Below are 13,761 nucleotides of genomic sequence, written 5' to 3'. Positions count from 1 at the left end.
GCCAGTCTTTCCTGCAGCTACTGATGCTGAGACATAGTAAACAAACACCACAGAACAAACGTATATAACGACAATGCCACATGCTATCGGATGACTGAAAAAGTGCAACACAACTGAATGTGTTCTTTCTTTGCCGCACTTTTCTTTGTTGACAAGTGCACTACTTGACTGCAACCTGCTGTGGCGCTGTAGAAGTCTCATCATGACCTCATGAGAAGTTGCATGACATCCGCTAAGCACTCTGCTATGGTACCTACCTGACATGTAAACAGGAGTTCATTACATTCAGTGAGAGATGCTCCCATCACTTTAAAAAAAAATAATAACAATTGATTGTTCATTTTAAAGTCTACATGTTGTTAATGTCTTTTGATGTAGATACTGATGAAAACCGGGGTTGGATTAACTACTAAAAACAACAACACAGCTCAGAGGCATTGTAAGGAGCAATTTGTTGTCCTCGTGTGCAAACGTTGCATAAATGCCTCATCTGTGCATTGACAACATGAAGATGAAAACAGTCACGAAGAAGAGTTCTTATGTATCCTGGTACCTTCAACAAGAGCAGTTTTTGCTTATTGATAGTCCTTGTGTGACAGAGGCCACAGCAGACACAAGAGCACAGCTCAAGGAGACACCTTGCCGACTTAGAAGACTGCAAACTTCCTTTAAAGTCATCTGCAGTGCTGAGGGCTCACAGAGATGTTGCATATTGTCACAGGTTTTCAACAGATGGAGGAGGAGGACTGTTCTGGTTAAAAGGCCGCACAGGGTGCTATGGAACTGGGGGTCCATGAGGAGAGTCAGCGTCTCAGCTAGAAAGAGAAGATTGTAATACAGCACTCATTACGTCCAATACTTTAATTCCTGAACTAGCTCTACCGTCATTGGTTAGTTTTTACAGTCACGGTCAATGCAGTCATTAGGCAATCTTCCACTTATCATACTCAGGTCTGGAACTGATTAAACGTGATAAATGAGGGATTACTGCTTAATTAATTCATGTAGTCACAATAACACAGCAAATAACAGTTATATATTTAGTTATTGTTTTAAGATTAAAATGATATGGGAATAGAGAGTAACCGAAAATAAATACCATGTGTCTGATTTGGTAAAAAAAATTATTAAAATGTCATTGTTTATAATGCTCCTGTAGAAGTAGTAGAAGTAAGTAACAAAGCTGGCTACCTGGCTTGAGATCTTTGCACAGTGCAAGGTTGCCTAGCAGTTGAGGAGTGTTCTCTTCTGCCCATGTGCTCAGGCTCTGTGCCAACACCAGCGATTCTGAGTGTTTTTCCACCATATGTAGGAGGTAGGGCAACACATGTGCAGAGATTACTGAAGGCTCTGCAAACACATTAGCATCATCTTGCTCATAGAGGCTGCCACACCTGAAGAAGACACCACATTCTGGTTAAAAACATCCAATCAAGTCGATTGTGGGTTTGCCCAGGTGACCCACCCAATGTCTGCAGCATCCTCACTCAGCAGTGATCGCAGGTCAGAATGAGGTACATGAGACAGTAGCACCTCCACTGCTCCTGGAGTTTTCCAGCATTCTTCCAGTAGTAGGTCCAGCAGGAGCGGCACAGTCAGGTTGACCTGGATCAGATTGACACTCCTCTGGCCTCCTCCTTTGGTATGATGCAGTAAGGAGATGAAGCTGGCTGCTTTTGTCCTCACCAGCTGGCTTTGGTCCTGCAGCAAGTACAGGCCAGTGCTCAGCAACCTGCACGAGAGACATTCAACACTTGCTTTAAAGCATCCGTAGCATTAAAGCTTTAGTGGAAAACTGTTTGGAAATTCAAAAATACTTGATGGTGATGGTTGGAGGAATGCGGTTTTGGGTCATTAGAGGAAGGCCAGCCACACAGAGAGCTTCAGCACAAGCTACCCTCAGAACCTCAAGAGAATCGGGGGACCGGTGAGACTCCAAGATACCACACCAGCGTTCGATCACTGAATCTTTAGAGCTGTTATTTTTGTAGAAAGTGGAATAGTCAGATGAAATATGTAAAAAAAAAATTTTTTTTTTTCTTCAAAGTGATGTCTGACCATTGGGAAAGCAGGTGACTTGCACCATGCAAAGCATGGGACAAAAATTCAGAACCGCCTCGCTGACCTTCCAGGTCCTTCAACAACAAATCCAGACACCCCAGAACTGGCTCCTCAAGAAAGGCCGGTGGAGGAAGAGAATTCTCTCTGGTTATCACTGCTACTAAAGCTGCAAGATGGGTTCTGCGGTACTCCACCATGGGGCTCAACAAGGCTTCCCTCAGACTGGACTACAGATAAAGAAGATGAGAAAAAAAGGTATGTAAAATCAATTATACTGTACATGGAGTACATGAATTAAAAAAAATGCATAGCAAAAAAAACAATGTGCCTCAACAGATAAAAGCACATAGAATCTAATTAAAGTCCATTACTTTGATTTATATTAGCAGTCCTCTTCATAACTTACCTGCAACACACTCTTTATCAAATCTTTCAAGTGGCTTATCAGTGAAGTCTGGCTCTCCACCACCCACGTGACCAATGCCAGCTTTAGATCACAGCTCGCCGCTGGAAAAGTTTCCCAGATGTCACAAGCCCACTGGTGGTCTGCACATAGAAAATTGATGGCTTGTTGATGGAAGGAAGACAGCCCAACCTGTAAAAGAAAAAAAAAAGAAAAATAATACTTCCACTGTCGTGTATCACAGGAATATAGACAATTTAAGTACCTCATAAAAAAAATATACATATTCCCCAGTGTTGCCCATACATTGATTTTCGATTTATAGATTTGGCAAAACCTGTTCACCCTTAAGACAATGTACCGTTGCCAATTTAGTGACCTTGTTCCTATATTTAGCAAGTATTTAGACATTTGTTTTTCATTGAAGCATGTATGGCTCTTCTCATTGAGCAGCCAGAGCTGCTGTGGACCCCCACCCAATTTAGAAGCACTGACAGGCAGCTCTATCTTGCTTGTGACTAAGGGTCTTAGAATAGTCAGAGGAGGGGTCTCATTTGGCCGTCAAATCATATAAAAATGTCATGTGATCAAGATTGTACAATTCTGACTACCGCAAAATTCCAGACTACAAAGATGCAGATAATTTATGGAAAAAAAAAACAACTACTGTACCCATTACGCTTTGAGTCAGAAATCATTGAATTGGAGTTGTGAAGTGGACGCTAATATCACGTTTTGAAGTCTTATGCGGATTGGATTCAGGATCCAACACATATGGTTGTATGTTAAAAGCAGACATTTTAAAAAGATAAATCGCCGTTTATTATCAACTCCTATAAAGTTGTGTTGAGGAGCTATCCGGAAGTCCTCGTGAGTATGTGGGAGTGTGACCAACCAAAGTGGAGTGGGCTTGCCTGCAGGCGGGCCGTGTGTGGAATACAGAACGTTTGCAGGAAGCACAAAATCCAAAGAAATACAGCTGGAATAGGTGTAGATTCTGGAAGATCTAGAAAGCTTTGTGTGTCGGTATTGTGTGTAGCTCTTCTACAAGAGTCCACAACTCAATACAAAAAGCCACAAAATGAGCATAATAGGTCCCCTTTATGCAATCACTTACCTTATTTTCTATTTCCAGCCAAAACAAGCTAGCATACAGTTCACAGGTCACATGATCGCAACCGTGTGTATAGCAATGAGAAGTATCACACACCTGAAGTCCTTGTTGTGGTGCTCGAAGTTCATGAACAAGAATGTCAAAGAGCTTTGACACAAAAGTCTCACAGCAGCATCTTCTCAGCAACTCCACCACTGTGACGTACGCCCCTCTCACCAGAGGACAGCACTGGAGACTAGAGGCAAGCCACACTGATGCCTCAATAGCGCTCACTGCTGCATGGAGCTCTGCTGGAGATGCACTGTGAGAAAAGACAAATCAGCACTTCACTGACTGATCACTATGACGAATGAGTAAACCTTTCTTGTCTCACCAGTCAGTGCTGAGAGCTCTGTCCAGGAGAGCTTTAATTTGCAGCAGCTGTCCGTGGAGCCGGTTATGAGAGCAGTGCTCTGGTGTGTGGGGCAACTGGCTTGTTAGCTTGACGACGATGTTCATGTAGTCTGAGGGGGGAGTCATGGCGACCAGTGCCTTTGAGGCCATCACTCTCACACTGTAAATGGGACTGGCAGATAGCTGAAGTAAAGGCGGCAGGAAGTCTGCCAATGTTCTGGTGAGATAAAAATGAAAGAAAATAAATCTGTTGACACACAAAATCATGATTTAAAGGATTACTATTTGTTACTAATTTTGTAGCACTGTCAATGAATTGTATTGTATTTTGTGCATCAGATTATTTTACCTAATCTGAGTGTAGTATTAACTGTCATCTAGTTTGATGCTGTGGTGCTGCTCAGAGTAAATAAAAATATCTTACTCTGCTGAATCCTGGACTCCAGGCTGCAGTTGGGATAAGAGAGTAAGGATTGGATAGAGCGAGGGCTGGAGGCGAAGCCTGGCATCCTCAGGAGGAGCTTGAAGGTCAAAAGCTGCCACTCTGAGCTCCTCAACGAGGACGGGCTTAAGTGAGGAGTAGTGGTGGAAGAAGGCGTGAGGGGACATGCCATGTTTAGTTGCACCCTCCTCACTGCTGGGCCTCTGACCAAGCATCCGTGAGCAAAGAGAGCCTGGTGAACACATTTAACGTGATCAGTCCAAGGTAAGGGTTCGATCATTTCATTCGATCATGAACATGATCATTTCATTCGATCATGAGAAAATGTGTATTATACTGTAAAGCTGCAGGGCTGCATTCCTCATGGCCCAGCAGGGAGAACTGAGCATCGTGAGAGATAAAGTGGCTACAGTGGGGGCAAACTGGAGGATGGCAACACCCAGGCCAGATCCACGCACCAGAGCCTGTAGCGTGTGAACCGCACACACCTATGATGGAAAAGCAGACTATTATACACAAGTATTAGAATTTGCATTCGTAATCAGAATATACTTTGTTGCAGTTTTGCTTATGCACCTGTGGGATGTCCAGAGTCTGGTCCCAGTTCTCAGGAAGGGGAGTTCTGGCGGTATCCATTAAGATTTTCATACTGTGCGCTAAGAGTGGCCGTGTTTTACTAGCCTCCTCTGCAGACAAGACACACAGGATGAGCATAGGCAACCCTGCGGCTCGTCGAGTTACAGAGGTTGAACTGGGAGACTGCACAGCTTGTAATCCCTGAGGAAATCAGAAAGAAACATTTAACATGTGTGAACCAGCATCGTCTGCATTTATATGGGGAGCATGCACGTGAGAATGTAGCATAACTCACTTGTTGGAGCATGTGAGCTGGTATATCCCTGAGGTCAGGATCACTGCTGCCTAGTAGGGAGGAACAGAATCTGGTGAAGCCCACACAGCAACCCTCTACTGCCCCCTGGTGAACACAAAAGACAATTAATGAAAGTTTTGTGTAACAAAGTTGAGCCAACAGTAGGGACCAAATGTTTGTCTAGACATTTTGATATTTTCCCCCACATTAACACAGCATTTTGCAAAATTACACTTCATTTTATATTGGGTTTGTCACTTTTGATGCCACTGAGACTGCTGTTATCTCCCATCTATGGTTATACATAGGACTATAGACCATGTTGATCGTGTGTATATGAGAATATGACATGAACTCTTGATGTAGACTTACCCAGTGACGGCATTTGAGGAGAATATTTTTGAAAATATCTGATGCTCTTCTGAGTTGTTGTTTTGTTAGAAAACAGGTTGCAGGCTTCGATTCTGAGAGAATTCTCTCCACTAGAGAACCTAAAAGGATTCCTGTTTCCTAATGAGCATAAAACATAAACATGTGATCAAAGTTTAGTCATACTAAAATGTCAAATTGCCAAACCACAGTTGTGTGGTACCTTAAGTGAGACCCAGCAGCAGGTGAGAACAAGGCTGTGTTCTTCTGACAACAAGACACAATCTTCTCCTCTATCCCCTTGTTCCCCTTCAGATGAGTGTTCTATCAGAGAGTTAATGGCGTTCCCCATGTCACAAAAAGAAGGGGGAGCATCTAAGGGAGAAGACAGCAACCAGTGCAGATGTGTGTGTCATGCTTTGAACCAAGCCTAAAGCAGCATTAGCAGCGCTAGTGAAGATTACCACTTTCAGTATGGCGCTGTCCATGCAGCACACCCAACAGGAGCAGTGAGATTTTCTCCAGCAGGCTCAGCACCTCAGTTGTCAGTGCAGGATCAAGTGAATCATAAATACTGCAGGAGGCCTCCAACAAACATCTCTGGAGGGCACTAAGCACACCTTAAAACACAATTTTTCACAGATATAAAGTCTCCAATAGGGAGTGTCTACTCCTGTATCTGGACTTACCGTGTATAGGCTTGGTTCGGGCAGCGAGCAACAGGTTAGTCTTGGCTGTGAGGTAGTGATCATCAAGCTCCTTCACAAGAAATCTAATAACACTGTAAGCCTGTATATTACGTCTACCGCTGATATTGATGTCACTGTTTAATTTGCAGTGTTCAGGGAGGCCTTGCCATCTAAAAAGAAAGTGATGATTGTCATTAACTTGGCTGCATCATACTGTTACGAACAATGTTGGGTTATTTACAAACATGAAAAGGTGAAAATGCAAACTACAACCACAGTAATAAACATGCCATGGTAGGTAAGTGTACATGGGCAAGGTACAGTAGCTGTGTTGGATTGACATACTTGTGATGGAGGACCTTCATCATTAGTGCCCCCATCTGGGCCTGCTGAACCCGAGGACTGCTCAGAAGCTTCTTGGTCCGAGTGAGCAGACTAGCAGCAATATCGTCAGGCACAGTGGGCGGAAAAAACTTAACCAATAACCCAGCTGAAAGCTCTCGAATCTGAAAAGCAAACATTTTTTTCTCATTTTCCACTGTGGAACAAAATGTCACTTGGCAGCACTACCTCGTTTGTGGAATCTTCCAAACAGCTGATGACAACCAGCAATTTTTCCCTGGAAAAGAAGTCCCACTGTCCTCTTAACCTTGCACAATGAATGAGACACCCCATGTTCACTGGAGAAACAAACAAATCGAGGGGACAGAATGTTATCAAATAAAATATAGAAACAGTATTATTCATCATGTTTCGACATCAGAGTGAATGCACACTGACCCGGTGGTTGTCCCTTCTTTTTGTTGGGACTCCATGTGTCTGTGCAGGTTTCAAACAAGGCAGACATCAACAGTAAGGCAGTCTTCTTCCTCTGGTAGCAGTGTCCTGGTGTCAGATTGTAGCATGCAAGCTGACACAACCAGTCCACAAAACCTAAAAGAAAACACAATTTTGGGAAGCCAAGGAAATGCAGTTGGGAAAATGTTTTTTTTTTTTTTTCAATTAACAACAGAGAAACTTTCTAAGGTACACCAGCAAAATCCAATCACATAATTCTTTCTGCATCATGTTTTATATTCAGTCAAGCTACAGTCAAGCTTAAATATCTCACCTATGCCCCGGCTCAGACTTTCTTGTGAGCTTTCCGTCTGGCTGGTGTGCTCCTTGCCCTTTTGTTGTTTGACCTGAGCCAAGCAGCCATCTCTAATCCGAACCAAAAATCTCCTCACTGCTGCTTGAAAATGTTGTCGAAAAAGTGAGGACTCAGAATTGAGATTCTGAGGAATGAAGGTCCTCATGATTTCCAGTTCTTCTAATGATGGAGTCTCTTTGGTCTTGGGGCTACAGCACAGGACATTGAGGGCAGCAAGTCGAATTTTGTCATCTGCAGACCCCAGAGCAAGCTGGAGGGTTTTCAAGGTGGAGTTCCCCTGCAGGGCCCAGGGGGAGGCTCCAGTTGTGGCCCGGTAGCTGCTCATGATGAAGGCCCAGGCACAGAGATGACCTGGAGAGAATGGGTCTAAGGAGGCCAGGAGTGGCTCCACAGCAGAAGGAAAGACTTGGAGGGTGGATGGCAGTAAGTATGTAGAACCGTTACTCTGAAGAAGAACTACATGTGATGTCAATGCCTCAAGGAGGACAGAAAGCCAACGTTTTGCCCAATGATTGGCCAGATCGGACTCCGACTTTGAAGAGTCACCACAAAGCTCTTTTCTCTGGTGCTGGATCAGACACTTGTAAAGTTCTGACCCACTTGGCGATAGATGATCATTTGACATGCACTTCAGAAGATGATCTGGTAACTCAGCATACTGATCCAGAACCTGTTTGATGAAAGGGTCATGCATTCAGCCACAACCTCGCATTAGCACTGCAAAAACCATTCACGCTCACCTTGTCGGTCCCCAGATATGGTAGTAGAGCACTGAGGCGATGGTATTTGGCTTTGGATTCCCATGGGAGTTGGATAATTCGGTGCAGCAAAGGAAGATAAAGAGGCTTCGCGGTGTCTCCAAACTGCACACAGTCCATTTCATAGACGTCTAACAGGAGGCTAAAGGCAACACGGGCGCAGTCTGACACACCTTCCACCTGACAAGGTGAAGGAAACAGCCAGTGAACATGGTAAACATGGAAGGAAAAATATTTCACTTAGCAGCCAGAAGTAATTTTGAGGGGTATCCAATTAGCTCAAGAAAATCCAAAAGAGAATTGTAAATGACTGTAAGAAGTTGTGTTGCAGATATTAATGAAAAATATTCCCCATTGATTTTTTTCTTACATTAGGAAAATTATTCATATTCCGGAACTTTTATAAAGGTTGCTGCTAACTTTTAGCATAATCTATAGCCTAGATTCCCAAAGTGGGGTACGCGTATCTCGAGGTTCATGCAGATGGCCGTAGCACTGAACACTGAGATTTACGTAATGCGTTTGAATGCCTCCTGTGAACAGCCACAGCAGGTAAGTAATACAGTGCAGAAGAAAGGTGACATCATGAGGTTGTTAATTGTTTTGTGTGTGTTAGATTAACAAATGAGTACTTTTGATGAGGATGAGCATTAATAGTGTATAATCTTGAAGATTTTTCAAGATCATTAATATTGTGTACTAAATTACAACTGATCTTATGTGGTGCTGTAATTGGTGATTTTTGAGCCTCTCATTTGTTTGTTGACTGCTTTAATGAATAATTAAATAATTAATAAATAATTAATCTGGGGCTGCACGGCGGTCGAGTGGTTAGCGCGCAGACCTCACAGCTAGGAGACCAGGGTTCAATTCCACCCTCGGCCATCTCTGTGTGGAGTTTCCATGTTCTCCCCGTGCATGCGTGGGTTTTCTCCGGGTATTCCATTTTTTTCCCACATTCCAAAAACATGCAAATTGTCCATAGGTATGAATGTGGGTGTGAATGGTTGTTTGTCTATATGTGCCCTGTGATTGGCTGGCGACCAGTCCAGGGTGTACCCGGCCTCTCGCCCCAAGACAGCTGGGATAGGCTCCAGCACTACCCGCAACCCTCGTGAGGATGAGCGGTAGAAAATGAATGAATGAATAATTAATCTTCTTCGGGTGTGGCGGTCGCTTTGTTCAGCGGTCCTTGAAGACACCACGTGTCTTCACTAGATTGAGACTTATGTGTGCGATTGTCTCTGACACTGCACAGACGTGTATTTGATATTCTTTGGTATACATCCATTCAACTAATAAAAGTGCGCTTTAACTCAACACTTGAGCCAAACTAATATAATACTAATTTTGTCCAATAAATGTTGTAAATAATAATATAAATATATACTAAATAAATAATAAATATTACTGTACTACTTTATTCATCTGCAACTCAAACTGATTACGTTAAGACAAATTTAAAATAATGCGAAACAATGCCATTAGGTTAGTGTAACTCACTGGGCTTTCAGCATTGGTCCAGATGATAGAAATGAGCTGTTGCTGCAAGCTGCTACAGTTGGGCAGAAGACGGCCACGTGTCATCTTCCAGATATCACCCACACATGCTTTGACTTTCTTCAACCATAGTGTGAACACTGTAACATGTCATATTTGAACAGGTGACTTTTCCATAAAAGCATGAAAATACGCTACTAGATATGACTCACCCTCAAAAGCAAGGTAGTGACAATCCAACTTCTCCTCACAAAGAGCAGAAAAAAGAGGAAACAACACATCTAGTAGTAGACAGCCCTGTAAGGACAAGGGTTTAGTAAATAAAGCCAGTCAAGTGAAGTGGTTTTAGATATTTACCTCTCTACCGTCCTCACATGAACTGAGTAAAATGTGAGATTGACAGCAGGTCAGGAGGCCCCTGCTCATTGCCAGTCGCCCCACTCCATCCCCCTCTGTGGGACGGCACTGCACTTGAAGGGCACCCACTGTGAGCAGCCACGGCTCTGAAAAAAAATAAGATTCCGTCAAGAGCCTGTTGGCAGTCGCATTCATGTGAAGAATACCAAGTTGAGATTTAGGCCCTGTCAAAATGGGAATGTTTTTTTGGTGGGTTGAAAAAACATTTTCCTACTGAAATAAGTCCATACAAAGTGAATAAAAGTAGAGTCAAACTTTCACACATCCGTATATAAATCAACAAGTCTCCTACAACCTTTCCTTGTTCACATTAGCAATTCTCACATTGTCGGTCAATGCATCATTTAATGCGTGAGGTGCGCATTTAATAAGAAAGTAAGGAAGTTTTTGTTGTTTACTGGATGGAGCGTGCGTCCGCAAGCCCGGTGTGTATGCACTGCTGTGGAAGCCTTGCAGCCAGCCTCTGCCTGATAGTGCCACAAAAACACAGTATGGACACACTTTTTTGTGAAGACTCCCCGCTCCTTGTGAAATTTGTAAACCAGGGATGTCCAAAGTGCGGCTCAAATTTTTATGGCCCTGTGAATGGTACTACATTGTACAAACAAAAATAAACATAGAAATAGAAAACAAAAAAGTTAATAGTAACAAGAAAAAACTTGTGTGTGAATGACACTTGCTAGCCGTACGGACCCATTAAGGCCCCATTCGTAATGTTATTCCATGTGACATCATGCAAGTTATGTTATGTTAACATGGTGAAATTTTACACAAGAGTGTGCACAATACAACATTTACAGATCACAAAAGTGGAAAAAGCATAATAGGTCCCCTTTACTATTTGTGGACTACAGTCCTAGAGAGATGTTGGCCTTATGTTGGTACTGTGTTGATAAGTACAAATGTGTGTTACTGTGTACATTGTTTGCATTTAAAAATAAAATTGTGTTAATTGCTCTTAATTTTTTTCATTTTTTAGGCGCACAGGTGCTCTTAGTGAAAAAGCTAAGCGTATATCCCAGTACTTATTAGTCCAAGAGGTACCTTTATGAAAGCTCTGGAAGACACTCCAGGCCGCGACTACACCAGAGTTGCTATCTGACGCCGTGTTGATAAGCATGGCCATAGCGGTCCCCGCCAAAAGACGAGTGTCCCTGTTGCTGCTCTGCAAGACACAGAAAACTGGGATGGAACAAATACACAGAGCATAACACACTGAACTTTTTATATGGTAAACCTGCACAATGGAATGTAATAAAATCAAAAAAGTTGTATTACATATATCATGGATACCCATACAGTTGGGATTTTTTTTTCTCCCAGAAAATAGGCCTCAGAGCCCACCTCATTCACCTTAAGCAGTAACAATTTATAATACAGGTCAAACACTATAAAAGAGGTATTAATTTACCAATTACTTTATTGTTGAGGTTTGCAGTGGTGCAACTTAGGTTTTGCCCCTCTCAGTGACCAAAACAGCAAAAGCAGACTTGATACAGTTCTTGTATTGGATTTCAATAGATGTAGGTGTGGAGTGGTGAGTGTCTGTATGCTTTCAATAAGGGACAAAAAATGTTATATAAATGACAAACCTGCCCGAGGATTATATCTGTAAGAGCCTGAAGGATATTCTGCACTGCTGGGCTCCTCTTGTCCTTGTCCCACACTGCTGGAGCCACCTCTCTAGACAATAGCTGAAATATCTGGAGGCAAACCTGCAGACAGCACATATCATGGATAAAGATGATTAGACACTATGGAACACATGGTTAGTGCAAACATCACAAGGCAAACACAAAACACACTAACCTTCACAGCAAGGTAACACAGCGGCCCATCTCGAAGGGATTCTTGCCTCAATATATAGGAGAATAACTCTGACAACTTGTTCACAAACAAAGGGCAGAACTCTTGCCATACATCTCGACCCACAACACTGTCCTCTAGGAACATACAAGCTAGAAGTGTTTAAAAAAACAAAACAAAAAAAAACCATTTGCACAATGCTACTTGGTTTTAAATGACACTGTCAGAGAGACATTAATTTAACAATGTTTAATAATGAGGTTGTCTGGACTATTGCAAACCTCATACGCAATAATAAAAGAGAAATTCATGGTTCATGGCAAAGGGGACTTATTATGCTTATTACACTTTTCTGACCAATAAATGTTGTTAAAATGTAGCTTTCCAAATGGTTTATTCATTTATTATCCACTCCTGTACTGACAAAATTATAAAGTGGGGTTTGGCAGTAGTCCGGAAGTCATCAGGAGCACTTGGGAGTGTGACCAATTACAGGGAAGTAGGCGTGCCTGGAGGTGGACCGTGGGTGGAATACATTAAAACAGACCATTTTGGAAATCCAAGAAAATGCAGTTGGAATAGGTGCAGATTCTGGAAGATCTAGAAAGCTTTCTGTGCGGGTTATCTTGTATAGCAGACCCATAGGAGTCCACAACTCAATAGGCACAAAAAATAGCATAATAGGTCCCCTTTAATCTACAACAACATATTCTTATATAAAATTGCAATATATGTAATATGTATAGTATATAATGTGAATCACAGTACTCTGGAGTACCATCTTAGTCAACACCAACCTCTCCGAAGGTCTTCAAGTGTGAGTGTCTGAAAAGGGAGGGGGAAAAAATGATTGCATGGCTTGTCGAACATCAGCTTACTATTATACTGAATGTTCTGGACCTGCTCAGAGACGACTATGGTGGTCAAACTTGCTTGTGTCTCTTCAAACACCAGCTGGTGGTCCACCTTTGCTAGGTGCTGCAACATCTACAAGGAAAAGAATGAGTGTAATAAGTAAATTGAAATGTGTATAAAGATGTTCAAGATGTGACCTGGTCCACTTTTTTGCACGCTGTGGAGATGTGGACCATCTGTAGCTGCAAGGAGATGAGAAGTCTGACGAGAAGCTGGAGATGCCCACGCTCCAGAACATCAAGATTTACTTTTTTTAGAAGGTGGGCAGCCTCGTCCAACGTGCGCTCCTTGCTTCTTTTTACGCTGCTCCTGTTCATGTACGGTATAATTAGGCTAATTCGGTAAACTCATCTCCAATGAGCCAAATACAGTGTTTACAAGGGCGGCAGTTCAAGCACAAACCTGGAGGACTCCCAAAGTCTATCGACAAACCGCTGGAATGTTTGATTGCCATTTTGACAGGTTTGTTCCTCGGTGATGGCACAGTTCTGTAGACTTGTCAGAAGTTCATCAAAAGACAGCATCGTTCCTGTTATAAATATCTGCAGTACACATGGAAAACTGTGACGTGCGTATACCTCTTATTCTGCTACCCTAAGATAACCGCGCTTCGAAATTTGTAGCAATTGACTGCCATCTAGTGGACGGAATGCGTCGGTTGCCTTTGTTTACCATAGCGACCGTTTGTGATACAATATTATTTGTTGTGCTATTGTGTTTGTTTAGTTAGTTTATTGCAAAACACTGTAAATGTATAAAATTTACACACAGAAAATAATTTACAATGACGGTTGAATAACTTTAGGTGTAACTGTAGATATAAATATTCTTTTAAACAGATATCTATAGCTCTCTCTTTATAGACAATAT

The 13,761-nt window shown here is 42.4% G+C and overlaps 1 protein-coding gene across 4 annotated transcripts; it reads right to left on the bottom strand.

Annotated features, from left to right (window-relative positions):
* Nucleotides 1-551: 551 nt before the first annotated feature.
* si:ch211-225b11.4 (thyroid adenoma-associated protein homolog) lies at nucleotides 552-13,524 on the bottom strand. Of its 4 annotated transcripts, XM_058069848.1 has the most exons (32): nucleotides 13,294-13,524; nucleotides 13,140-13,200; nucleotides 13,029-13,073; nucleotides 12,877-12,963; nucleotides 12,774-12,801; nucleotides 11,980-12,128; nucleotides 11,763-11,885; nucleotides 11,215-11,335; nucleotides 10,111-10,256; nucleotides 9,966-10,050; nucleotides 9,757-9,893; nucleotides 8,236-8,433; nucleotides 7,454-8,165; nucleotides 7,123-7,275; nucleotides 6,913-7,022; nucleotides 6,688-6,848; nucleotides 6,343-6,512; nucleotides 6,118-6,273; nucleotides 5,877-6,028; nucleotides 5,657-5,794; nucleotides 5,285-5,389; nucleotides 4,990-5,190; nucleotides 4,751-4,901; nucleotides 4,396-4,645; nucleotides 3,952-4,188; nucleotides 3,675-3,879; nucleotides 2,468-2,656; nucleotides 2,059-2,288; nucleotides 1,818-1,976; nucleotides 1,466-1,732; nucleotides 1,192-1,394; nucleotides 552-815 (listed from the first exon to the last, which is right to left on the bottom strand). In XM_058069848.1, exons 1-32 carry the CDS (start codon nucleotides 13,413-13,415, stop codon nucleotides 556-558), a joined length of 5,511 nt encoding a protein of 1,836 aa, XP_057925831.1. In that variant the 5' UTR covers nucleotides 13,416-13,524; the 3' UTR covers nucleotides 552-555. The 4 variants fall into 4 exon arrangements, with proteins under 4 accessions (XP_057925831.1, XP_057925830.1, XP_057925832.1 ...); XM_058069847.1 differs by having other exon boundaries at nucleotides 13,029-13,200; nucleotides 13,294-13,523; XM_058069849.1 differs by lacking the exons at nucleotides 13,029-13,073; nucleotides 13,140-13,200; nucleotides 13,294-13,524 and having other exon boundaries at nucleotides 11,980-12,485; nucleotides 12,877-12,917.
* Between the last annotated feature and the right edge of the window lie 237 nt (nucleotides 13,525-13,761).

The sequence above is a fragment of the Doryrhamphus excisus genome, chromosome 4 (genome assembly GCF_030265055.1).
Source record: "Doryrhamphus excisus isolate RoL2022-K1 chromosome 4, RoL_Dexc_1.0, whole genome shotgun sequence".
NCBI lineage: Eukaryota > Metazoa > Chordata > Actinopteri > Syngnathiformes > Syngnathidae > Doryrhamphus > Doryrhamphus excisus.
The sequence above is the reverse complement of the archived record's forward strand: the minus strand, read 5'-3'. Positions and strand labels throughout refer to the sequence as shown.